Raw genomic sequence first — 27,022 nt, forward strand, 5'->3', positions numbered from 1 at the left:
TCCTTGATCTCAGTAGGCAGGTAATTCCAAAGTGTAGGTGCTGCCACACTAAATGAACAAGTTCTTACAAATGTGGAATGGGTGTTATGTTGCACCTGTAGTAGTGCCAATTCTGCCGATTGAAGCTGTGAAGTGGACACATGTGGAGTAAGGCAATCTCAGAGGCAAACTCGTACTCAAGTTGTTAAGGGCTTTAAAGCATGCTTTGAATGTGGTTTAATATCCTGAACGATAAACTGATGTTAAATCATACTTCCCTATCTCAAACATAACAGGAAACTGTAGTTTAAGTGAACCAGGATCAGTGTGCAAAGGGAAGGCATGAAAGTGGGGAACACATTAAAACAGTACTTGTTTCTAGCTTGCTAAACTATGGTTTGGTTCTCAATTCAGTTCTTTATTTGTTTATGCCAGTAGCTACTGAGAGCCCTTTCAGTGGTGGTGCCACAGTTGTGAATTATCCTCCCTAGAGGGAAATGTTTAGAACCTACGCTGTAGTCTTGTGTTAGGTGATGACCTTTTAAATTGATCCCAGGGTTTTAAGAAGTGTTTTAGTGGTTCTTATATCTTTTACATTGCCATTACCCCATGTTGGTTTTATTCTGTGATATATTGTTCTGTTTAAAATTATGTATTGTTCTATTTTTATGGTTTTATAAACTGTCCAGAGAACTTTGGTTATTGGGTGATAGCAACTGAAGTAGAAAATAAATGGAATGCTTAAGAATGAAAAGGAAATGTATATTTGATATATTGTTTCTTGGGCATTTGTCAGTCCAAAGAGCATGTTCCAGTGTCCAAAACATGATCCTTAATTGATGCTTTTGTTTTCTTGTAGTTGGCTGTGGAGTTGGTGAACGGGCATATGCAAGGACGGCTGAAGCACCTCCCAAGGATTTGAGTCCCCCTGTCATTGCAGCCACTGGATCGGCATCAATAGAGGTGAAATGGTCACCACCTAGAAAACCCAATGGAATAATTAGAAACTACTTTGTTTACAGGTAGCTTTGGTTGTTGATTTTTTACCCTACTAAGATGCTCAATATAGAAACTACAGTAGCCCCCACCTGGAAGTTTTATTCAGCTCCAATAATGTTTAAATTATCTTCCCAAGTGCATGCGTTGGATAGCATGGCTAAAATCCACACCAATGTTTTTGTCCTGAAAAAGGTTATCCCACCCCTTGGTCTAGAGTGGAGAAGGAATTGGGCTAAGTGTGAATTCTACTGTCACTACAATATTATGGTCATGGGTGGCGCTGTGGTCTAAACCACCACTGAGCCTCTTGGGCTTGCCAATCAGAAGGTCAGCAGTTTGAATCCCCGCAATGGGGTGAGCTCCCATTGCTCTGTCCCAGCTCCTGCCAACCTAGCAGTTTGAAAGCACGCCAGTGTGAGTAGATAAAAACGTACTGCTGTGATGGGGAGGTAAATATCATTTCCATGCACTCTGGTTTCCGTCACAGTGTTCCATTGCACCAGAAGCGGTTTAGTCATGCTGGCCACATGGCCCAGAAAGCTGTCTGTGGACTCCCTTGGCCTGAAAGCGAGATGAGTGCTGCAACCCCATAGTCACCTTTGACTGGACTTAACCGTCCAGGGGTCCTTTACTTTTTACCTATGGTCTGGCAACCTTAAGGTTGTCAAGAAACCAAAGGCTCAAGAAGTCATAGATAGGAAATAAAGAAATGCAGAAAGTTGGATAGGCCCATCCAGCTCAGTATGATCTACGCTGAATGGCTGTGACTCTCCGGGGTGTGACCTATAAAACTGAGGATTGAACCTGACACCTTCTGCATGAAAAGCGTTTGGTCTGCCACTGAACTACGACTCTTTCCCAATGGTAGCTGTGGATCTAAATTCATATCTTTCATTGAACTTGCCAGCCAATTCTTTGACTTAAGGTTCCTAGGAGTCTATAAAAATTCTGGTTCTCCTGGAATATTTTCACCTGCTAATTGTATGGCCAAACACATCAAACCCCTCCTCTGTATAAAGAGAAATAAAGTATCTCTTATAGTCCAAGACAAGGCTTCACTCTGCTAGTTTTGTAAATAAAGCTGATGATTACAGCTGCAATTCCACAGCAGCCAGAGAAAGGGAAAACAGGAAATATAATGCAGAAAGTGGAAAATACTGTAAATTGAATTTGACAGCATTTGATGGCATTTGATTATTCTAGTCACAGCCAAACAATGATATAAAGAGTAATATGAAACAGAATGTGTTACTGCCTAGCAGACTCGAAAGCAATAAACCTTCCTCCAATGTGACACAATCACTTCACAATCATAATTGTAGCCTGTTTGATACCTCTGAGTACAGCAGAAGGGCACTGACTGACATAGATACATTTTGTTTTTTATTTAAAGTGAAATGAAAATGGCGCACTGGGGCTCCAGATACAATCGTTATATTCACCTACATAGGCATGAATCACTTGGCAGTTATTTCAGCTGAAGTTTAAATGTGCTTAGACAACAACAATATCACATCTTTCTCAGATAGCTGTGGAAAAAATCAGAAATTTGTAAGGGCAGGAATGGGATGTAAGCACAGACTTCTCCCCCCCCCCTTTTTTTTTTTTTGCATGTGATACCCACACATAGCCTTAGACTGTTATAGCAAGAAGCCTGCAGTATTTCTGGAGGATGTTATGGTATGTAATTTCTTTTTCATCATTTGCTGCCACTGCCTTCCTGTCATATATACACCAAACTAAATTTATTTAACCTGCAAGTGGTAGGCAGCTTTTCATTAAGCCTGAAGGATATATATTTGCAAGGGTTTGGAGTTCTGTGCTGACCTTCCTGCTATCCTCACCCAACCCCAAATCTTTGTTAGATACGTTTTTAGAACAAAACTGGAGGGAGGGAGGTATAGCAATATTTATTCATTTATGCTGTGTTTCTATGCCACTGCACACACACACACACACAAATATCAGTAACGATGCAATATAATAAAACAATAAAAGCAGTAAAAAGAAATTCCCCTCTAGCAGAGGAAGAAATCAAACCAGTTGACAGAACTGATAAACCAATAAATCACAAATAAACATTGGGCATCCAGGTTTTTGAACCACAAATTATTTAAGAGGCCTCAGTAAATAAAAAAAAAAGACCTTTGCCTTCCTCTGAAAAGACCATAAAGAAGGAGCAAAGAGTGCCTCTTTGAGGAAACTACTCCACAGGCAGAGTGCCCTTTTATAAATGTATTTCCTTGATTTGCTTTCCTTTACTCTGATGATAATAACTGAGTAGGTAGTCAGGGAGTAATTCAGTTGGATACTGAATGCATGAAGCTCCCTGAATGGCAAGAGAACTGCAGAGTACAGCAGGAAGGCATGAAGTGGTATGCAGATTTTAGGGTGCCCTAAAGTGAGGAGCCCTAGTCAGTTGCACAGTTTGCCCTCCACTAAAGTCTCCACTTTAAGCTATGTAGCTATGTTCTTGGCTATAAAGTTTGTCCTGATAAACATCACTCCTTGCACACCTTTAAATGGGTGAAGGCATCAAACCATAATATGCAGGTTCAGTGACAGCAGTTCCTGAGAAGGGCATCTTTCTCTTGTGCTTTTCTCTCTGTGTGGTAGAAAATCTTCTATTTAAATGAGCAGCTGAATTCTAAATCTTCAGGCTGTTGAAATGACTAGAGACTGTTCAGCCACTTCTGCTCGGAGTTTATTCATACATGAGGATATTCTCCTTTTAGCACTACAGATGGAACCATTTACCTAACCATAAGTTTCTTTCATTAAATATTCAACAGTAATAAGATCTAAACACTTTAACCAGACTACATTGTTCAGCTTTGCTTGTGGAAGAGCTCACGGTTGGTGGCATATTTGATCTATCAGGGAGAGAAGCTGTTTATCACAGATTTTCCACGTTACTAAACAGTAATTTGTGAACCCAACAAACAGCTATGGCGGCTAATTGAGAAACTATACAATACAATGCAAAGCAAACCAATGAGCATTGTTGTACATAAAATATCATAATTTTTCACTTTTTGTGATTGACATATTTTTGTAACTCAATAGGAGGGCATTTAATGTAAAACTCTGCACTAAATGGAAGCAGCACAAGTGTGCCCTATGCTTCCTGGCAACTAATATTCAATTAATTTATTATATTTACTCTTACATTTATGTCCCACATTTCTTCCAAGCAGCTCACAGGGGCATAGATGGTTCTCTTCTTCCCCATTTTATCCTCACAACTCTGTGAAGTACATTAGACTGAGAGATGGTGACTGGCCTAAGCTTTAGGGCTGAATGGGGCTTTGAATGCTCCCAAGTCCTAGTACAACACTCTAACCACTATGAAACATGGTGCATTTTACCATAAAGCCCATTGCACCTTAAAAATTCTACCTCCCTTCCAAAAATTAAAAAGCTGCTAGTCCCCAGTGATACAAGTAATTTGCATAAAATCATGATGTCAATCTTTGGGTAAAGGTGCAGAATCTGGAAACCTAGTAGCAACAGTTGAATTTCTACAAGGCTCTTTCCTCAAACTTCCATTAAACTCACTTACCCCAACAGTCAATTGGGCTGAGGTAGGGTGCCCAGAAAAGGCCCTTCCATGGCAATCAGTCTTATGGCACTTTTGCACAAAACTAGCATGGGACATATTGATGGTTGCTTTAGCTCACCTCCCACACACTTCTCCCTACCACTGTGATTGAGACCACAAGCTTAACATGAATCAACAATGTGATGCAACAGCAAAAGAAAAGAAAAGAAAAGAAAAGAAAAGAAAAGAAAAGAAAAGAAAAGAAAGCTAATTCTATTCTAGGTTGCATCAACAGAAGTATAGTGTCCTGATCATGGGAAGTCATTGTCCCACTCTATTCCACATTGGTCAAACCATACTGGGAGTACTGTGTCCAGTTCTGGGCAACACAGTTTAAGCAGAATAGAAACAAGCTGGAACATGTGCAAATGAAGGCAGCCAAGATGACCAGGGTTCTGAAACCAAGCCTTATGAGGAATAGCTCAGGGAGTTGAATATATTTAGCCTGGAAAAGAGGAGATGGAGAGCTATGGCAGCCACCTTCAGATGTCTAAAGGGCTGCCACACGGAAGATGGAGCAAACTTGTTTTCTCCTGCTCCAGAGGGTAGGACCCGAACCAGTGGCTTCAAGTTAAAAGAAAGTTGATTCCGACTAAACACCAGGATGAACTTTCTGACAGTAAGAGTTGTTCGACAGTGGATCAGACTCTCTCAGGAGGTGGTAAACTCTACTTCATTGGAGGTTTTTAAGCAGAGTTAGATGGCCATCTGTCGTGAATCCTTTAGCTGGGATTCCCGCATTGCTGGGGATTGGACTAAGGATCCTTGAGGTCCCTTCCAACTCTATGATTTTATACTGTGCTTTGACTTTATTGCACTTGTGTTATTACATGCATGTGTTGGCCCATGTACATACTGTGCTTTTCCTTATGCAGTACCAAGTCAAACAGTAACCAATTCAACTTTTACCACCAACGTAGCACAAAACAAAAACCGCTGCTTCCTGTAAATATGTCATGACTTTAAAAACAGTTGCTACAGGTAACCATCAGTATTGAAACAACCAAATTTGACAATAGGTAAAGATTTGTACTTGCGAAAGAAAAAGTCCATTGTTCATAGGGCGTGATCATGACACCTGCCTAGCACCTGAGCTGATTTCACATCAGCAAATGCACCATGTTTGCTGTTGCAAGTGGCATGTCAGGCAATGTATTGATTTGGTGTAGTAAGTATGTGCATTGTTAATGATAAAAACTGAACTATACTAGGCTATAGTCATTTTGAAGTTTGTACTTCAGCATCAAATGATCTCTTATTTATTAGTGGCTATAAAAGTTATTTACAGGTGATTTTTGTATGACTTTCAGACGTCCAGTGGGTACTCGAGAGGAACTGCTTATTTTCATCTGGTCTGAAGGTGTTTTAGAATTCATTGATGCTACAGATGTCCTTCAGCCGTTCACGGAGTATGAATACCGCATTAGGGCACAGAATTCCAAGGGCTCTGTGGATAGTCTGTGGTCTTCAACACAAACTCTGGAAGCCCCACCTTGGGGCATGAAAGTTCCCTGGGGCCAAGCTTTAAGCGCTTACTCTGTGCTCCTAAATTGGACCAAACCCACTTCTCCTAACGGTGCCATTTCTCAATATCGTGTCGTCTATCAAGAGAGACAGAGCGACCCGACATTCAACACGCCAGCTGTTACTGCATTAACTGTATCGGTAAGTGTTAGATAATCAGCCAACGTGAAGGAGTCATTTTTAGAAACGCATGCAGTTTCCTTTTCTGACCTCATTTGTGGTTTAGAAGTGCATATTAGGGCTGTTGGCCATTTCAAGAAAGATTGCATGTTTCTGGTTGCATTACTTATTTGTTTATAAAAAAGGATATTTATATAATGCTACAGCATAAAAAAAAATCAAAGTGGTTTACAATAATATCTCTGTATAAGAAAAACACATAAAAATTCAATCACACAAACTATGGTTAGTCAGACAAACCATTGGTCATAGTTGATTAATCAGTTATATGTATATATGAATAACGACAATAGTTCTGAAGCAAACAAGGATACTTTGTTTTTAGTTGATGTGCACATACATCATAGTGGTCACTATCGTAGAAAAAGCTCTTGTATGGGAGAAAATCCAGGGATTTTTCTTTTTTAATGGCATTTGCCATCCCCAGTTTCCTGCCTCCCATGCGTTGAAAGTATTTGTATTAAAATGTGTTGCCCAATTAATTGGAAGCACCTTTTTAGTCTTGATTAATAGATTAAGTGCTGTAGTCCTAAAATATTCACATGGTACAATCCATGTACGCTAATAATGGATGATTCACATGCAACAATGAGGACATCTACACATGAACAACAGCCCATCACAATCCCATGCATGTTGGCTCATAAGTTCCACTGAGCATAGCAGAACTTACTAGTAAATATCCTTTGGTTAGGAGACTTAAAAGTCCTAAATGAAATATAATCATAGCAAAATCAGATATATTTTTTCAACCATTCCAAGTGCATGCTGGTTTAAGCATGATAGTAAAATTAGCATTAGCTTGACTCCTATGATTTATGTTTAGTAATTAGGAAGATTTGCCTCATAACTCTTCAGAATCAGAAATAAATCAACCACCACAAAAAGAAAACGCTTTTACCAACAGTAGCACCTGGCACTCCCATACTGTAAGTTGCAAACCTTGACAAATACAGAAACCTCCAATTAGATGGATACAATTTCTGCATGGAAGAAATGGCAGAACTAAGAACAAGATACAGTGTTGTGATTTTGCTATAAATTGGCTATTTCAGCAATCGTAATGTCAAAGGAGGCGTTGGACTGGCACCGTGTTGCAAATGTCTTATTTCAAAAAAAGATACTGTAGAGCTGGAAATGGTTCTGAAAAGGGAAGCCAAAATGATCAAGGGGCTGAAGTAACTTCCCTAGGAAAAGGGTATGCTCCTTACAGGTCTTTTTTTCCTCAGGAAAAAGATAAGGAGGAATATAACGGAACTGTGTAAGGTTATATAAGTTGTGGAGAAAGTGAATGGAGTTTTGCTCCTCCCTACCTCATAATACTACAACTCGTGGACAAGTAAATAAATGTTGAATATTCAGGACAGACAAAATAAAATACTTCTTCACACAGTGCAGAGTTGAACTATGGAATTCGCTCTAACAAGATGTAGTGATGGCCACCAATATGGATGGCTTTGAAAGAGGACTTGACAGATTCATGGAGGATAAGTCTATCAATGGCTACTAGCCATCATGGCTATGCTCTGCCCTCATGGTTGGAGGCAGTAGGCCTCTGAATCCTGGTTGCTGGGAACAGCATGTGGAGAGAGTGCTGTTGACTCAGGTTCTTCTGGTGGGCTTCCCATAGGCACCTGGTTGGCCACTGTGAAAGCAGAATGCTGGACGAGATGGGCCATTGGTCTGAGTGAGCAGGGCTCTTCTTATGCGAATAGAAAAATAATGTCAGGAAGCAGGCCTCAGTTGTTATTTACCATCTGATGTATGATGTCTACTTAAGCCAGCCTCAAAAAAAGTCACTATCTGCTGCCACTATGTATTAATCTGAAGTAATGGCATGGAAAATACCAGCCCTGGGACCTGTTAGTCTTGGTTCTACCCCTATGCAGAATAATGGAGACTTTCATATATTCTAATTACATTATACAGTGGTACCTCAGGTTAAGAACTTAATTCATTCTGGAGGTCCGTTCTTAACCTGAAACTGTTCTTAACCTGAGGTACCACTTTAGCTAATGGGGCCTCTCACTGCTGCTGCGCTGCAGCAGCACGATTTCTGTTCTCATCCTGAAGCAAAGTTCTTAACCCAAGGTACTATTTCTGGGTTAGTGGAGTCTGTAACCTGAAGCGTCTGTGACCTGAAGCGTCTGTAACCCGAGGTACCACAGTATATAACTCATATAATAATGGAGACTTTCATATACCGTAGTCTAGAATTCACCACAATATAAACTCATGTCAGATCAGAATATCATAGATTCAGGTAGGTAGCTGTGTTGGTCTGAAATAAATAAATAAATAAGTGAATGTATGAATGAATAGTACAGTAGCACCTTAGAGACCAACTAAGTTTGTTCTGGGTATAAACTTTCGTGTGCATGCACACTTCTTCAGATTGAGGTCGATGGACTTCATGGTCTCTAAGGTGCTGCTAAACAATTTTTTAATTTTTTAATTTATTTTGACAGAATATCATATTCTATCATAAAATTTTCTGAATACCATTTTCTGTGGGAAATATATGAGCTGTTTTTTTTTTCTTGGCTTACTTTCAACATGAGCAGATTAGCAGGGATAAGAAGTGGTCAATATTGAGGAAGAGCCTGAATTTCTTTCTCTTAATTTTTTAAAATGTTATGTACAATTCATAGCCTTCCAGCTGTTCAATAAGTACATGCCAAGTTATATGGCAAGACTGCATATATGTTTGTTTCCCTCTACAGCAGGCATGGCCAAACCTGGCCCTCCAGCTGTTTTGGGACTACAGTTTCCATCATCCCTGACCACTGGTCCTGTTAGCTAGGGATGATGGGAGTTGTAGTCCCAAAACAGATGGAGGGCCAGGTTTGGCCATGCCTGCACAGTATTGCTTCTGGACAATATATTAGGACCTGAAGTATCTAGAATTGCACACTTTCCCCAAAGCAAATTTATTGTTTCCCACTAGTGATCAGACACTTTAACTCTCTTGCAAAAATTTAAAACATATGTTTTAAAGGTTAAAGGCCAGAATTGACAAGTGGATAGTTTCTAGTTGTTTTCAAAATCCTTTTCAAGTGCCATTCAGCATGATGTTGAGTTTTGGAATTCCTCTCTCCAATCATGCATTGAATTGTCTTGCACATCATGCCAACAACAACAGAAAATATCCAAGATGGTTGCATTGAGGGCAATAAAATGTACCAAAATGGCTTTTTAAATAATGTTGCCACAGTATGTTTCTTTAGCAAAGGCATTTTAACGCCTTTTAAATTGTATTTTCTTGGCACTGGAGAAACATTACCCTACAAAACCTGAAAAGGAAAAATATGTCAGAAATATATGCATAAAGATCAAGTGTGGTTTAGATAGCACTGATGCATTTTACTATCTTTCTATTTTTATTTTAAAATTCTTTCACTTTTCATTTAAAAATGTGTGTTACTGTGCCTAAACATTTGTCTCTGCAGAGCAAGACAGCTTCACTGCCCACCAAATTTATTGCAAATTAATGCTTTATACTAAAGCAGTGCTTTAGTATACACATTGGACACATTGAATAGAACTCTGGATTTGCGGATAGGATGTTCTGATGTAGCAAATGCAGTCCATATTGGTCTTTAGCCTATGCGGGTAGACTACCCTCCTGTAGGAGCAGATGAAAATAATAATAGGAGCAGTGACTTTTCCTGTGCAATGTCATTTTTGCGTGGACAGGCGGAGTCCCTAGATCCCGAGTGGTCCCCCCCGTCATGTGGAATAACGACTCTAGACAACGTGCTATGGGATTAAATTGGCCACAACTTTATTAAATTTCAAATGTGGGTAGACCTTGGCTCAGGCATTGGGCGTTCTCCCTCCCTAGTCCCCAGCCGGGGACCTAGGGAGCATCAGAGTTATCCAGTGTGTGTGGGGGGGGTGGGCCGGCTCTGGAGAACATATGTTCAAGCAGAGATAGCCGCCCCCGTTACGCCGCTGCCGCAGGAGAGAGCAATGACGACCTTTCGGCGTACGGCCAAAGCCTCCCTTCAAAAACCCCTTTAACGGGGAACCCTGGTATCGCCGCCGCAAAGAGGAAGATGGACTAAAGGATTCCGCCCAAGGCCTGATACCGCCAAAGTTGTGACGTTTTGCTACGGGAAAGGCGAAACCTGCCAATGCAGGGAAATTCCTTTCCGGCCCTTTAACAGCGACCTTATCGTAGCAGCGCCCGCATACCTGTGGAGACAGGTTAACCTGCAAAACCTATGAAGAAAAGTTAACCTGCAAAAGACGACATTAACTGAGGGTGGGTAGGGTGGGAGAAGCTCTGGAGCCAAGTGAGGATTACCAATTAAGATCCACCCTCTATTGTGTGGGCAGGTAATCCCTCCCCCTACCTGGCCTGGTTTCCCTGGCAACGCTTCCCCCAGGTGGGATTGGACAACTCACTGGGGTAGGCGGGGACCTCCAGGTATCCCACCTGAGGGAAGGCAAAGCCTATGCTGATGGGGCCACTCCAGATCCAGGGCTGCACGCGTCCACGCAAAGGGCGCCCCCCGTTTTAAGTGGGGAGCGGTCATTCTGAAGCTTCTGTTTCACATTTAGTGCTAAATTGCTGGATTAAAAGAGACAAGGAAACTCACATACACCTTGGAACTGATTGAGTCCACTCAAGAATGAGGATTATCTTGGAGTCATGAAAAAAACACAACTGAACTCTTTTTGTACAATTTCTCCTCTCCCCCCCCCCCCCAGTGGTCCTGAAGTTGCCATTGGATGCAACTAATATTTATGTATTTCGTTTACTAATATCAAACCCCATGACTAGGAAGATGAGAAATTAAAAATGTTATCAAATGTATCAACCTCAAAACTATTTTTACTCCCCTGAAATTATCTGGATATTTTTCCTTCACAATTTGTTGGCATTGAATTTTGTCCAAGACAAAATTTCCACCTCATCACATGAGATATGTTACTAGTTATATAAAAACTCATTGGATTCCTTTAAAATTCCTGGTATGCCTCCAAATTCAACTTGAATTTTGTATCGGATGAAAATTGATCTCAACTCTAAATATTGACATAAATAGTACTGGGCTGATATGTGAATAATGCCTCTGTGTGTGTGTGTTCAATTTCAGAGGAATCTAAAATAAAGACATCATGTTTGAAAATTGCTACTCTGTGGAAATAGAATTTCCCATGAAATTGCTGGCAAACACTTAACTGCAAATTTGTGAATGAGATGTTTTAATTAAAATCTAATTTTGTTGAAGGAACCAGCTTCCAATGATTAAACTTATGCCCCTTTAAAATATAGCTTACGGGGGTACTAGGCTAAAGCATTTAATCTCCTAAAGCATCTCAACTGGAGCTCTCTCATGGGATATGCCATTAGTCATTCTCTCACACAAGCTTTCACGTTACTTTGCAAGACTTACAGTATCGAGCAAGCAGAGAGGTCTGTCCTTTATGTTTCTATTCCTACCAAAGTTCAAGATTTGTGTGTGTGTGTGTGTGTGTGTGTGTGTGGAGAGAGAGAGAGAGAGAGAAGATTCCTATTTACAAAGCCTTTGCTAACCAAGGAATTTGTTTTAGCATTGCTTCTTGTGTGCGTTGCATTCAATGTATACCGCATGTCCAAATAGACCAGAGAAACCTACACTATGTGGCATAACAGTAAAAGCCTGAAAATGAGCAGGTAGAAATGTAAAGAATGGCTGCAATGGCTTGGGGCTGTGGCCTGTGCATTGGGTGGAATTCAGTGCTGCACTCTATCTGCTTGCCAGACAGAATGATCCCCATTTGCCCTGTTGTGGGGATTCCCCCAATCCACCCCAAGCCACTTTCAGGGATGCAGAGGGCACATGGAGGAGTACAGCAGGGCTTATGCTGGTGAGGCTTATTGCGTGGACAGGCCGAGTCCCCCAGATCCCGAGCGCCCCCCCCCGTCATGTGGAATAACGACTCAAGACAACGTGCTATGGAATTAAATTGGCCACAACTTTATTAAATTTCAAATGTGGGTAGACCTTGGCTCAGGCATTGGGAATTATCCCTCTCCAGTCCCCAGCCGGGGACCTAGGGAGCATCAGAGTTATCCAGTGTGGGGGGGGGGGATGGGCCAGCTCTGGAGAACATATGTTCAAGCAGAGATAGCCGCCCCCGTTACGCCGCCGCCGCAGGGGAGAGCAATGACGACCTCTCGGCATACAGTCAAAGCCTCCCTTCAGAAACCCCTTTAATGGGGAACCCTGGTATCGCCGCTGCAAAGAGAAAGATAGACTAAAGGATTCCGCCCAAGGCCTGATACTGCCAAAGTTGTGACGTTTTGCTACGGGAAAGGCGAAACCTGCCAATGCAGGGAAATTCCTTTCCGGCCCTTTAACAGCAACTTTGACGTAGCAGCGCCCGCATACCTGTGAAGAAAAGTTAACCTGCAAAACCTGTGAAGAAAAGTTAACTTGCGAAATAAGAAATTAACTGAGGGTGGGTAGGGTGGGAGAAGCTCTGGAGCCAAGTGAGGATTCCCAGGTAAGATCCTCCCTCTATTGTGTGGGCAGGTAGTCCCTCCCCTCCCTGGCCTGGTCTCCTTGGCAACACTTCCTCCAGGCAGGATTGGACAACTGACTGAGGTAGGCAGAGACCTCCAGGTATCCCACCTGAGGGAAGGCGAAGCCAAGCCTATGCTGATGGAGCCACTCCAGTTCCAGGGGCTGCGCGCGTCCACGCAAAGGGCGCCCCCTGTTTTATGCGGGGAGCGGTCATTAGCTGTCTCCCACCCTTTATTTCCCCTCCACCTCTCAACCTTTTGCTGAATCACAAGGGCAACAGAGTTCTGCTTGAGCTGCTCTTTCCTGTAAATTATTTGGTTTCTCTTTCTCCTTCCCACCTTTATTTTCTGAGCTTCACTTCCCTTTTAAATGTAACATTCCTGGGCTGAACCTTTGAGCCTCTTGTGACCTTTAAGCTTCCTGGTATGAACAGGCTCTAAAATGAACATCTCCCCTTTTTTTGCCAAAGGCCTGCATTCATCGTTGGCACCAATAGTGGCCAGGGGAGTGGAGGCACTAACCTGACCCTCCCATCACCAGTGTCACTGCAACTTATGAAGAAGGGATGGGGCAAGGCGGTGGCAAGTTTGGTGTGTTGCAAATGCATGGGGGGTGTCCCAGATTGATAGGTCAGGCAAACAGTGCTGACCACTACAGGTTGGCACTCCCACATGCATATCACATAGAAAGACACAGAGGATACAACATACATGGAGATAAAAGTGTGCAAACACACACACCTCAGGCACACATATGAAGATATGTTTTTTTCCTCCTGCTGGCTCATCAAATTATTGATATGATGAGCATCCCCATCGGGGTGCTGAACTGGGCAGAGAACCCCACAATCCTCTGTGTATAGGTGTCCCCCCCCACTTATGTGGGGGCTATGTTCTAGGCCCCCATATGCACATGTGAAATTGTGTAAAGTGGGGAACACTCTCTAAACACCCTTTAAACTCCCTCTCTGACACTCCGTCTTCAATCCATACAAAAAATACTGTATCCCAAAAATATCTGCAAATGGAATTGAAGCTCTGGGACTGGAGGACATGGCGGTGGCAGCTGCACTACGCTGCACATCAGCTGTTAGGTGGCGAGGCTGAGAAGCATAAACAAAGCTCCGCTGCACCTGCAGTCTCTTCAGGCTTTCTCTGTCCTCACTGATGACATTGATATCCGGGGAGGGTCTCCTCATGAACCACGAAGACTCTCGAGCCCTCTCCTGCCATTTCTGGGTTTGAGTTGATTGGTTGGTTTCCAGGTACCGTACATATACATGCTGGGCAGGACGCCTGTACCTTACCCCCCCTTTTTATGATGTTGAAATGAAAATCATGTGGTATGTGTCTTGGGGGATCAGAAAAAGTTGCTTGGGAGGATGTATTATGCCCCTGTGCTAGGGGTTAATTACCTATGCTCTAAAGCAAAAGGAACAATTTGACAACAAAATACATCACATAAAATCATGAAATAATTACACTTCTTCACAGTGGCTGTAATGAAATGTAACATTACATTGCAGGATAAGAGTTCACAAGGCATATATGGAAGACTGCTAATGATGTTGGGCATAATTCAGCCTGTTACACTTCTTAAAATTTCGTTGCTTTAAATGGCAGAGAGTTGTAAGTCGCTTTGGATTGCCATGGGCAAGATATAGTGGCTAACAAATCTGATGAGTAAAATAAATGATCAAATAAATAAAATCCAGTGGTCCTGGAATGTGCTCAATATTTCTCTATGGTGATAACTTGCTGGGCTGTAGCCTACCTGGAAAAAAGTTGAGTTATTCTTTCTGAAAAGCTTTTGTTAAACCTTGCTAATTTCCTGGAACAGTCATACGATTCTGATGTCTGCAATGCAGTTTGGCATATCAGTTCTCAAGTAGGGACTGAGTAATATTCCTGTACCTAGAAGTGAGAAACATCTGCCCCACAGCAATCCACCATTGATTCACCAATCACTTGCAAAGCACCTAATACGATCTGAGTGCTGTGCCGAAATAGAGAGTCCCTGCCCACAAGTTTACAATCTAAAAAGACCTGATGCAAAAGGAAAAAGGAGTGAGGAGGGAAGAGAAAGCAGATTTGTGTATTACAGACACATCAGCTGCTGCAGTTATGCAGCAGTCTTATTACAAATAAGATAAGAGAAGTGGAAATTAAGTATTCCACACTGAGCAACAATATTTTGCACTACCCATCTTTTCAGACACCTTAAAACACATTTGGATTTCTGAAATTATGTGGCAAATAAGTATTCAGAATATTGAGAGCTGCATATGCCACCAGTTCAGGCTACGTGCCACTTAGCAAAGACCAAAAGCTGCAAGTGGCAATGAGGGGGCAAATGTTAATTGAACTGCTGTGCTGTTGCTAGCATGGAGAGTAGCCACCAACAGAAACAAGATGGCTGCCCCAGACATGCCCTATTGGAGCTAGAAGATCACATCGTTAGCTCTGCAAGGGCTTATGGGTTATGAGGAAACCATACACAGATGACTAATTTTTTTATGGTTCACAGCCAAGCAAAGTGAAATTCAGCAGCTGTTCAGGACAAGTGACCACTCTAACGGCTGCAATATAACCCACTAAATAGAGAGGGAATTGCATGAGAGCAAGAGGTTAGCAGTGATTATCGGCAGGTGAGTGCTTTATTGAAGTTGAAAGACCATTAACATTGATGGAGTAATTATTTCAACTTGAAAGTAATTACTTTGATGGGTGATAACTTCTCCAGTGTTCCCAGATTGGATTGGGCCAAACAGTTGTGAACTCCTGAAGCCTAGAAAAATATTACAACAATACTGCAATGTTTAAATTACTGAACTAACTGTTAGAGTGTTTGAATTATGTCTAACAGTGGAGGGTTTTTTAAGTTGCAGCAACCAGTGAATTCTCAAAGAGAGAGACATTTACCTTATAATCCTAGTGAAATGATCCACACCCAGCACAGGCACCTCATTCATGTTATTTGAATTCAGCTTTCAAGATGCAAAATTTGCTTCTTAAATAGAGCTGGTCAGGAATGGCTGACCCTAACTTTATTGTACCTTTGAACTGAGGAGGCTTCAGTGGAAAATAAACCATTGTCTCTCAATCTGTTAATAATAAGAGCTTGATAGAAGTGTGTAAAATACGCCTTGCAATCAAAGGGATTCATAAACTGTGCAGATATATTCATTCTCCAGGTTATTTATCATTGAATGTCAAGAAACTGAATGGCTCTGTTCAGGTGTGTATTTGGATATAAATGAACATGTGTGGGTGGCTGATCAGTATAGTGCTTGCTGCCAGCCCTTGACCTCCACACATTTATTGATATCATTCATACGGAGCCCACGATAACCTGCAAAATAGAAGGTCTCAGATTGTGCATATACTTGTTGGCACCTGTCTCTCTCTCAAGACAATGGAGTGGTCCAAAAGAAGGCTTGACAACCATATGTCAGAAGTACTCTGATGGTGTTTCCTGCTTGGCAGGGGGTTGGACTCGATGGCCCTTGTGGTCTCTTCCAACTCTATGATTCTATGATTCTATGAAATCAGAGCAATACATTTGGCACCAGCTTGGCTTCAGGAGTTGCCAGAAGGAGGCTATGAGGTGCCATCCAACCATTTTAGGGACTCCAGTCCGGATTTGTGTAGGGTTTACTACTACTTCTCCTGAAGATATCGCACAAGGCAGTGGAGGTTTAGGAGCCTGTATATACCTGGTATGTGTGTGTAGACTCCATGCAACTAGCAGAGATGAATGTGTGGAGGTCAGAGAACAAGGCTCAGAGGTCTTGTGCGTGGCTTAAGTCAAACATCGGTAGTGAAACAAAGAAAGAAGGAAAGTAAATGGGAAGTCACTCATTAGATAGAAGATAAATAACTTGGAGAGAAAAAGGTTCAAATGTTTTTTAAAGCAATCTGTTTAAAAAATAACAACTCATTATATAGAATATAAATGTATTTCCATTTCACTTCTCCACCAGGTGGCTCAGACATGACAGAAAAGGAAAATGGACTATATATATTTTTAAATAATATTTATTACTTTTAAAACTTACAAAAAGAAAAGAGAAGAAAAAGGACAAAAAGGGGAAAAAAGACAAGAAGAAACGGAAAAAACAATACAATACAATATATAAACAATAGAAAACACAACATTAACCTAAACAAAACAAAACAAAAACAATTTAAAAACATACATTGTACCATTTCAGTAGTCTATCTTTCATACCCTTGTTTCATCGACCTCCCCTCACCTCCCTTTTTGTATTCCACTTCTATTAATTGTTTCAGCAATTCCTTTCCATCTTTCTCTATTTTCTGTCATATAAATATCTTAACTTATTTTTACCCTTCTTTTCCATTAATACTATAATGCTTATTTATGCTTAACTCCTTATAACATTTCAACTAAAGCCATAAGATTTCATTCCAACATTTTTCTAACACTCGGTAATTTTACAATATTTCTATTTCTGAAAATAAACTTTAAAACTTTTTCCAATCTTCTTCCACCATCTCTTCTCCCTGGTCTCGGATACTGCCAGTCATTCGTCAATTCCAAATAGTCCATCAACCTGGGGATCTTCTGTCCAAGGCTCTTAACTCTTTTCCAAGTCCCTTCTGTAGGTCTTCTTCATATTTATACATGCACTTTACTTTGTCTTCTACTGATCTTGTTCTCATTTTCCTTCCCTTGATACTGAAGAGCAGATCTCAGGGAAGCTCCAACCCAGCAATGCCTTCACTCCCTCCCGACAGGTCAACCAAATCTCCATGGTCAAATCCAAAATCCATAAGGTATTTCAGAACATGTTTCAAAATTCCTCCAAATCCAAAGGCCCCCACAGCTCCAATCTCCTCACGACCCAAGTCCAAATCCCAAAAGTCAGGAAATCCCTGCATGAAGGGATCTGTCCAACTTTCCTTCTCCAGTCCAGGCAGGGCTCCGATCCTCAAAATCTGACTTTTTCCAAAATCAGTCATAAAAGGCCTCAACTCATAGCCCTCAATTTGCCTCTGTAAGGCTGGGACTCCCACTTGTATTACTTTAGGTTCAACAACAGCAACTTTCTCCTTCACCTTCTCAACAATTTGCCCTGTCAAAGTAGATTCCTGTATCAGATCCTGAATAATTTCTGTAAGGAAAATGGACTATAAGGGAGGAGGGAAAAAGCAAACTCAGGCAATATTTCTTGGTTGCAGAAGTTTTGTTATGGCCAGCTGGTATGGGAAATATTTCAAGGCGAGGTGAAGTCAAAATTGTTGGTGTTTCAGCAGAGCAAATAGAGAGCTTCTGTAGCCCCATCTCTTTCCCCTCTCCTCATTGTCTTTCAGTTTCCTCTATAAAAGCCACTTCACTAGATACATAGGTCATGGGCATTAGGGGGGGAAATCCATTTGGATAAGAACCACAAGATTTTCAATGAATTCCATCCTTAGTCTGGGAAAAAGGATGGGCTGGAGAAACCCAGCCAGATGGGTGGGGTATAAATAATAAATTATTATTATATTATTATTATTATAAAAAGATACGGAGGAAGAAACTCCCAAACCCCAGGAAAGCTTGTGAGTAAATTCATTTAATGTAATAATGAAATGTCTTAGCAGACATTTGGAATAATACTGTGAACATGTCACATAGATGGTCCCATATGCCTCTGCAGCTAACACACATGCAAAGAAATATATTCCTGAATTGATAGAACAATGTAGGCAGAAGGGGACTTATATGCATCTCTGGTGAATATGCCTGCAGGTAGAAAGTTTCTGGAACAGGGTGCTTCAAGATATGGCTGTATTTGGAGGGCTAATCAATTGTGAAAACTCCAAAAGTATTATTGTTATCCATTGGTTGCTATCAGGTTCTTATTACACAAAATCTGAGAAGTTCTATGGAGTTGTCCAAAGGTGGTTGATACAGCACTTTAGAAGATAGTGTCCTTTTCTTTCAAGGACCCTGGTTTTTTTATTTAAAGATCATTTCTATCTTGATTCCCAGCCCTCAAGAAGCAATTTCTCTTAGAAGCTAGCCAACACCTTGCAGCAACCCCTTCCCTCTCTTGCTTTTTGCCATGGACGCTGTTCTTATGTTTGACAGTCATACCTGTTTGTTGAATGGCTGTGCAAATTACCTGGATTATTTAAAAGGTAGCCATAGCAATTCGAATCATTTCACTGAACATCAGCCAGGTGCCCTATCTCTCCAAAAAGTCACATTGCATTATATATTTTATAACTTGAATCTTAGGCTTTTTGACAGGGATCAGGGAATGAATTTTACTGTGTACATTCCTTTTCAGTGATTATGGCTCTGTTTTATTTTTTGCTAGAGCAATTACTAAAGTCATGGCTGATACCTATGCCCACTAGAGTTTGGTTGTGTTTTTCCTTTCCTCCTCCTTTTTTAAAGGATGGTTATTGATCTCTTGCTGAGCTGAGATTTCAGTTTTATGCCAGATAGCTTGATTAATGGGTTGGTTTCTGTAAGTGGACTGAATGGGGATAGGAAGCACAGGCTGCCCATACTGCCAGCCCTAAATCCGTCAAGACACATAGCTCATTATGAAACAGTTATCAAGTATACATGAAAAATTAATTGGGCTCAGTTTGATTCTGAAAAGAATCAGCCTTCTACTTGGCGGTCCCCCCAATCTTTCCAGATGTTGCGCACCAGCCCCTCGAGGAACAGCAAAGGGAGATGTATTAATACGTTGTATTGATTAGATCAAGACCCCTGACAGTTATTTGTAGAGATACCATCTGGCGGCTGTTCGAATTCCTTCACCAAAAACAGGACGTGACATGTTATTAATCTCAACTCTCTAAGTATAGACAGTTGCCTTTTCTGCTAAACCGCATTTTACCATTCCGTAGGAGATGAATGCAGACCTGAAGGGTGCTGAAATTAAGGTTATTACACAAATTGAGCCATATGGTCCAAATATTTCAGCAAGAAAATTGCCAGGCAATAAAAATTGCTCCTGCCTTCCTAATGGTGTAAATTACAGTTTAACCATGGCTCTAATGATGTCCTTCTGCCGCGCTTAACTACTGTTACATGAAGGACATTGTTTTAAAAATATAAAAAACAAGTAAATGCCAGCAGCGTGTTTTACAATCTGTTAGTGTGTCATTAAGAACACTGTCAGAATTACATAAACATAATGGCAGGCAACCTAGCATACAAAAAAAGAACAAGTATAGAAATAGAGTGTCTTGAAAACTCAGCAGAGTCAAGAGCTCTTTCAGTTTTTGGATCTGCTCCAATCTGCAGTTATTTCTGCTCATCACATTTTTCAAGTTTTTTTTAAAAAACAAACAAACAAAATACATTATACAAATTCATATGGAAGCCACAGTGCAGTGGTCCATGTGGGAAAGGTTGTGAGTGTGTACTCTAGGCCTTGTTCCTAGTTTTACCCATCAGCAGCTCCATGTTGGATCATCATCATCATCATCATCATCATATTATTATTATTATTATTATTATTATTATTATTATTATTATTGCTGCTGCTGCTGCTGCTCATTACCCACCCTTCACCGTAAGGTCTCAGGGTGGGTTACGGCATTAAAAACACTTCCAGGACCTCAGCTGAAAGGTTCACTTTTCCATCAAGTGGCTTAATAGATCATATAGGGTCAGAGCAATTATTACAATTATAATTATTTATTGTAATTTATTACCTACCCTCAGGGCTGGATTTAGGTTTGATGAGGCCCTAAGCTACTGAAGGTAATGGGGCCTTTTATATGTCTAGCTGTCCTTTGTCAACAACAAATTGTCACTGTTTTTTGTTTTTTTAAAAATAATTTTTATTAACAGGCCAATCAAATCTCATTAATTCCAAATCTCATTAGTTCCAACTTATACAGCCAAATTTTTTTACAATTTTATTGGGGGTGCCCATACTTCGCGCTCTGAAAGGGATCCAAACATCACTCTTGCTGCTGCTTTAATTTCACAGTTCTGTCCAGTTCTGTCCAGATAATCTCTTTATTATTTTCCTCATCTTCTTGTTGTTATCATATGTTCCTTTCTTTGTGATCTCTGATAATCTTCACAAGCGGGTTGAAAACAAACATGTCCTGTGTGGATTTTACACTCTCCAAGAGCCATCTCATAAAGGACAGATGCCATTTCCACACCTCCGTAAAGAACATTCCTACAGTCTGTCCGTTGATTTCCACAGGCCTGCTCTGTATCTCAGGGGGCCCTGCAAGGTCAAATTCACATTCCGATAACCATGCATTCACATTCTGATGACCATGGTCCTCCTCCCCCCGTCCTCCTGTGGGCAGGTCTGTCTTGACAAATCTCCATTTGCAACTGCGTCACAAAGCTTTCCTTCCATTCCCGATATTACCACCAGTCCTCTCTTTGATCAATAATTTATTTCCACACAGTTCTTAATCTCCTGCTTGTGATTAGCAATTTGCAACAATTCTTTCTCTCTGGGAGGGAGGATTATTGGGTACTCACATAAGACAAAAAAAGAAAAGTCCCCCCCCCCTTTCCGTTTCAGTCCGACATACCAGTCTTTTAATGATGAGTCTTCACTTGATTTATTGTCCAGCCCGTTGCTCCGCACACAGAGATCCCATTAATCAGCAGTCTTTACTCCCGATCTTCACTTGAAGTATGTGCATTTGCTTCTTTATCCAATTATATATTTTGAGCTGATGCAAACCAGTGCGCGATCAGAGACAGCGTCCGGGAGAGCGACCCCACACGAGGGCTTCATGCCAAGTGCCCTCACCCCCTTCTTTCGAATCCGGGGGTGAATTAGGGACACAGCAGGCAAGGCAGTCCCCCCCATTCCCTTGGGGGGGAAGGGAGGCTGCATACTCCCATATCAGCCTCTTAATTACCTCGTGTGGGTCAGAGAAATGTTATTGACGGCCATCGTCCAATGCGCCCCCTGGTGCCCCCCCCAATTGTCACAGTTTTTTGTGTTGAATATATGCCACAGTATATGGTAATTTATGGACCTAAAAGGTATCTAAAGCCATTTACCACTGTTGCTGTATGTAGGTTTTATTTTATTTGCTTTTTATCTTATATTTTGGAAATGTACATCCAGTTTTTTCCCTTTATTTTTTGGGGGGGAGGCCAAGAGAGTGGGGCCCTAAGCTATAGCTTGTTTAGCTTATACGTAAATCCGGCACTGCCTACCCTTCACCCTAAGGTCCCAGGGTGATATAACCAATTAAAATACAACATTGACATTAAAACACAATATTACACAGTATTTTAAAAAGTTTAAAAACAACATAAAATTAAAGAAATAAGGAAGATCCTAAAAATATACATCTCAAGTGTCAAAAGCCAGGGTAAAGAGGTGCACCTTCAGCATTCGCCGAAAGCTGTATAATGAAGGTGCTGGATGCACCTCTGTGAGAAGAGAGTTCCACAACTTAGAGTTCAACAACCAAGAGGGCCCCCTCTGCCAGTCTTAGCACCTGAGAGGGCCTGTAGGGAAGGAGGCAGTCTTTCAGGTGTTTGGGGACTGAGTTGTTCAGGGCTTTAAACACTAATGTGAGCACGTTGACGGGCCCAGAAACAATCTGACAACCAATGCAACTGTTTTAAAACAGAACACCAGCCAGCAATCTGGCTCCTGCATTTTGGACTAATTGAAGTCATCTTCAAGGGAGGCCACACACAGAGCACAGTACAATAATCCAAAATTGCCAGTCTGTCGTTCTGCCTGGACACTGAGGTCCACCTCTGGGGGCTTTTGGGCAGTTCCCTCACTGCGAATGTGAGGTTACAGGGAACCAGGCAGAAGGCCTTCTCCATGGTGGCGCCTGCCCTGTAGAACGCCCTCTCTTCAGGTGTCAAGGAAATAAGTAACTATCTGGCTTTTAGAAGACATCTGAAGGCTGTCTTCTAAAAACAGGGAAGTTTTTAATTCCCTATGGTGGTTGCTGCTATCTCCAAAAAGGGAGATGGCAACCATAATCTACTATCAAGTGTAATTCTAAATTGTGTTTACATAAGGGAGAGGAAGTTATAGTTATAAATTATTTTGAGACATTGATATAATAAGTGACATACACTTGTAACAATAATATTCCCCATCTGAGTACAGTGGTACCTCGGATTAAGTACTTAATTCGTTCTGAAGGTCCATTCTTAACCTGAAACTGTTCTTAACCTGAAGCACCACTTTAGCTAATGGGGCCTCTTGCTGCTGCCGCACCACCGGAGCACGATTTCTGTTCTCATCCTGAGGTAAAGTTCTTAACCCGAGGTACTATTTCTGGGTTAGCAGAGTCTGTAACCTGAAGCGTATGTAACCTGAGGTACCACTGTACCTGGCTCAGAAAAATGATCTGAAATCCTGTGATTTCTTTTGGAAGATCTTGGATCCAAGTTCATTCAAGGTGACCTTGGAAGAGGCTGGACACAATTTACTAAATGAACTTTCCTATTAGCTATTAAAACACTATTCCTCTTTCACAGTAGCATGCTCAAGCAGCGTATGCCTACAGTAAATAGGTCTTACCTCAGATAAAACTATTCACTGAAACTATTATCTCCTACCTGGAGATGCCAGAGATTGAACCTGGGACTTCCTGCATGCAGAGCAAATGTTGTAACAGTGAGCCACGTCCCTTTCCGCAATGTTTCTGGCTCTTCTGCATCACTCCAGCCCTTGCACCCAGCCTTTATTTCCCAGCTTGACTGCTGAGATTATCTCTAAGAGCACTGTTAGTTGTCATCTGTGTTTCAAGGAGCTCGAATGACTTCAACTAGAAGTCAGGCATTCATTGCTGGAGGTCACAAGCTGTGGAATACTCTTCCAGCAGAGATTTACTAAGCACCCTTGCTACTATCTTTCCAATGACTCTTGAAGATGGCTCAGGACCCCAATATATCAAGGATCACCTCTCTGCATATGAAACTATCTTCTGAGGCCCTTCTTCGTGTGCCTCCTCCACAAGAGGTCTGGAGGGAGGCAACCTGCCTTTTCTGCAGTGGCTCCCCATTTGTGGAACGCTCTCCCAGGGAGGTTTAGCTGGCACCTTTAGGTGCCAGGTGAAAACGTTCCTCTTTAACCAGGCCTTTGACTGATTGACATCTGATGCCCTTTTAAAATGTGTTGTAGAAAGGAGAATGATTGGGTTGTTTTTGTTTTTATCATGTATTTTCTGTTTTTTATATTGTGATTTTATGTTGTGAACAGCCCCAAGATCTACAGGTATAGGGAGGTATAAAAATTTAATAAATAAATGAATAATGTTCTTTATACCTGCCTATTCAGCTGTTTACATCTCTCTCAAGATGAGTTGGTCATTTTAACAATTGTTTTGCTTTGCTTTTTATATATCTTATGCTTTATTGTATGTATACATGTTGTCATACACCACCTTGATATTTTATATGTGTGGGAAGTATATTAATATTTTTATAAATACCTTTTTACTGATCTTCACTGTTCACTAACTCTATAATCAGTGATCCTGGATCTATCTCTCTGTTCCAACTGAATCAGAAGAGGCAGTTGAGGTGTTAGACTAGTGCTTAGAGGCAGTGATGGGGTGGATGTGGGCTCACTGTATTCATAATAATAATTTTTTATTTATTTATACCCCACCTATCTGGCATGGTTTCCCCAGCCACTCTGGGAGGCTCCCAACAGAATATTAAAAACACGATAAAACAAACAAGATGAATTTTAATAGGGAGAAATGTAAAGTATTGCACTTGGGCAAAAAAAATGAGAGGCACAAATACAAGATGGGTGGCACCTGGCTTGAGAGCAGTACATGTGAAAAGGATCTAGGAGTCTTGGTTGACCACAAACTTGACATGAGCCAACAGTGTGACGCGGCAGCTAAAAAAGCCAATGCAATTCTGGGCTGCATCGATAGGAGTATAGCATCTAGATCAAGGGAAGTAATAGTGCCACTGTATTCTGCTCTGGTCAGACCTCACCTGGAGTACTGTGTCCAGTTCTGGGCACCACAGTTCAAGAAGGACACTGACAAACTGGAACGTGTCCAGAGGAGGGCAACCAAAATGGTCAAAGGCCTGGAAACGATGCCTTATGAGGAACGGCTAAGGGAGCTGGGCATGTTTAGCCTGGAGAAGAGGAGGTTAAGGGGTGATATGATAGCCATGTTCAAATATATAAAAGGATGTCACATAGAGGAGGGAGAAAGGTTGTTTTCTGCTGCTCCAGAGAAGCGGACACGGAGCAATGGTTCCAAGCTACAAGAAAAAAGATTCCACCTAAACATTAGGAGGAACTTCCTGACAGTGAGAGCTGTTTGACAGTGGAATTTGCTGCCAAGGAGTGTGGTGGAGTCTCCTCCTTTGGAGGTCTTTAAGCAGAGGCTTGACAACCATATGTCAGGAGTGCTCTGATGGTGTTTCCTGCTTGGCAGGGGGTTGGACTCGATGGCCCTTGTGGTCTCTTCCAACTCTATGATTCTATGATTCTATGATTCTATGATTGAACATTAAAAACTTCCCTGTTTTTAGAAGACAGCCTTCAGAATTAAGACATTGCAGAGTCAAAAAAAACAAGGTTGGGTTCTCTGCCATGATTCTCATTCTCCCCCTTCCTTAAAAAAAACAAAAACAAAAAACTTTTATCATTTTCAGTTTTATAAATCAACACACACCAAGCAATCAATATATAACAAGTCAACTTCTCTTCCTCCCCCCTCCACGGTTCGTTACAGTTATCCTTTAGTGCTGCATATTCTAATTACCCCATATTTTAACATATCCAATTCTTCCTTTGTTTATATTTTCACTGCTTGACTTATTCTATTCCTGCTAATGTTTGAGATGTTTACAGCATTCTTTCAAATACTCAACAAACATTTTCCAATTCTCTTTAAAATTTCTCCCTTTCTGTTCTCTTAATTTACCTGTTAAACTAGCCAGTTCAGCATACTCCATTAATTTAGCCTGCCATTCCTCCTTAGTCAGTATTGTACCTTCCTTCCATTTCTGGGTGTATCCCATTCAGGCCGTTGATGCTGGTCTGTGACCGTATTAATAAATTCATTCATTCATTCAGGCCGTCGTCGCATACATAAAGAGATGTTTCTGATCTTTAGGTACAGTGGAACCTCGTGTTACGTACCGTCCTCCTTACGCACGCTTCAGGTTATGTGCTCCGCTAACCCGGAAGTAGATGCTTCCGGAATGAATTAAGTTCGTAACCTGAGGTACCACTGTATATCAAAACGTTCATTCTCCCCCTTCCCACTGATGTCACTCCATTACGTTCAGTATTGAAATATTGAGAGGCCAGGGAAGACTTCAGTTATTATTCAGCTCAAATTTTAGTCTGAGCCAGAGAAGAACTGGGGTTTCTAATTCATTCTCCTCTCCACTGAGGCTAGCTTTAATTAACTTCCAAAGTTATTTTCTGGGCCTGGCTTGAGAGAACTTTTCTGTGGCATCTTTAAATCTCAGTCATAACAATTAGCCTTTGCTAATTCAGCATGGCCAGTGTTTGCAAAATCCACCCTGTGGAAGGATCCTAATACAATCTAGGGAAACCTGTTCTTTTGCTGTGATATTCTGCAATCAGATCCAGGTTCTGAAGCAAATGGTTGAAATAGATTAGTGTATGGAAAATCCCACTGCCTTTTTATGTTGAGAGTATTAAACAACAATCAGAGGTGTAGAAAATATTCATTCGGAGAAAGTAGTTTTCAGATAGAATTCTCAGTATACGAACATAATTTTTTTTTCAGAGAAAAGGTAAAATAATTTTGTTCTAATAGTCCAATGAAATAGTCAGACACTCGCACCAAGAAAAAGGCTTTTGTCATGTTTAGCCAGCAAAACTCTAGCAAAGTTGTTGTTAATTTAAAAGCTGCCTACTCTGTAAAGAAAGAAAAAAAGGGAAAAGGAAATACCCAGCAGATGTGCTAAATGCAATGTGCTAAATGCACTTGCTTGTAGAATGCAGCCACTGACTTCTTTTATGAAGCTTTGTTTTCAAGTTAAAGCAAGAAACTCGCACTCTTGTTGGGACTGCAGCAAATCCCTAGCTGTCAAGGGGTGCCAAGAAAGGAAACAATTTATAGTCACTAAGTAGTGTCTCCTTTTAGGCCGTGATCAAATACAAACCCAGTTGCTTTTAACTGATGTAGGGCACAATCCACCAAGCGCTGGTGCCCTTCATTCATTTCAAAGAGCCTGCATGGTATTCCTTTCTCCACTCAGGAGTCACTGGAATGAATGA

At 41.2% G+C, this 27,022-nt stretch overlaps 1 protein-coding gene and 1 long non-coding RNA gene across 8 annotated transcripts in view; one reads left to right on the forward strand and one right to left on the reverse strand.

The window, feature by feature from the left end:
* The window catches only part of USH2A (usherin), a 437,539-nt gene that overhangs the window by 356,926 nt on the left and 53,591 nt on the right, over positions 1-27,022 (forward strand). For all 7 annotated transcript variants that reach the window (XR_014154517.1, XM_081854411.1, XM_081854412.1 and 4 more), the window contains 2 exons: positions 839-1,001; positions 5,890-6,244. Coding sequence is in view for 6 of the 7 variants with exons in the window: in XM_081854411.1 (XP_081710537.1) it covers positions 839-1,001; positions 5,890-6,244 (518 nt within the window). In the remaining variant the exon portion in view is untranslated. The remainder of the gene's footprint in view (positions 1-838; positions 1,002-5,889; positions 6,245-27,022) is intronic.
* LOC309338158 lies at positions 14,381-22,224 on the reverse strand. Its single transcript, XR_014154770.1, has 3 exons — positions 22,151-22,224; positions 15,520-15,588; positions 14,381-14,476 (listed from the first exon to the last, which is right to left on the reverse strand). It is a non-coding gene; the product is annotated as an uncharacterized lncRNA (long non-coding RNA).

The sequence above is a fragment of the Podarcis erhardii genome, assembly GCF_964252035.2.
Source record: "Podarcis erhardii genome assembly, chromosome: 3".
Classification (NCBI taxonomy): domain Eukaryota; kingdom Metazoa; phylum Chordata; class Lepidosauria; order Squamata; family Lacertidae; genus Podarcis; species Podarcis erhardii.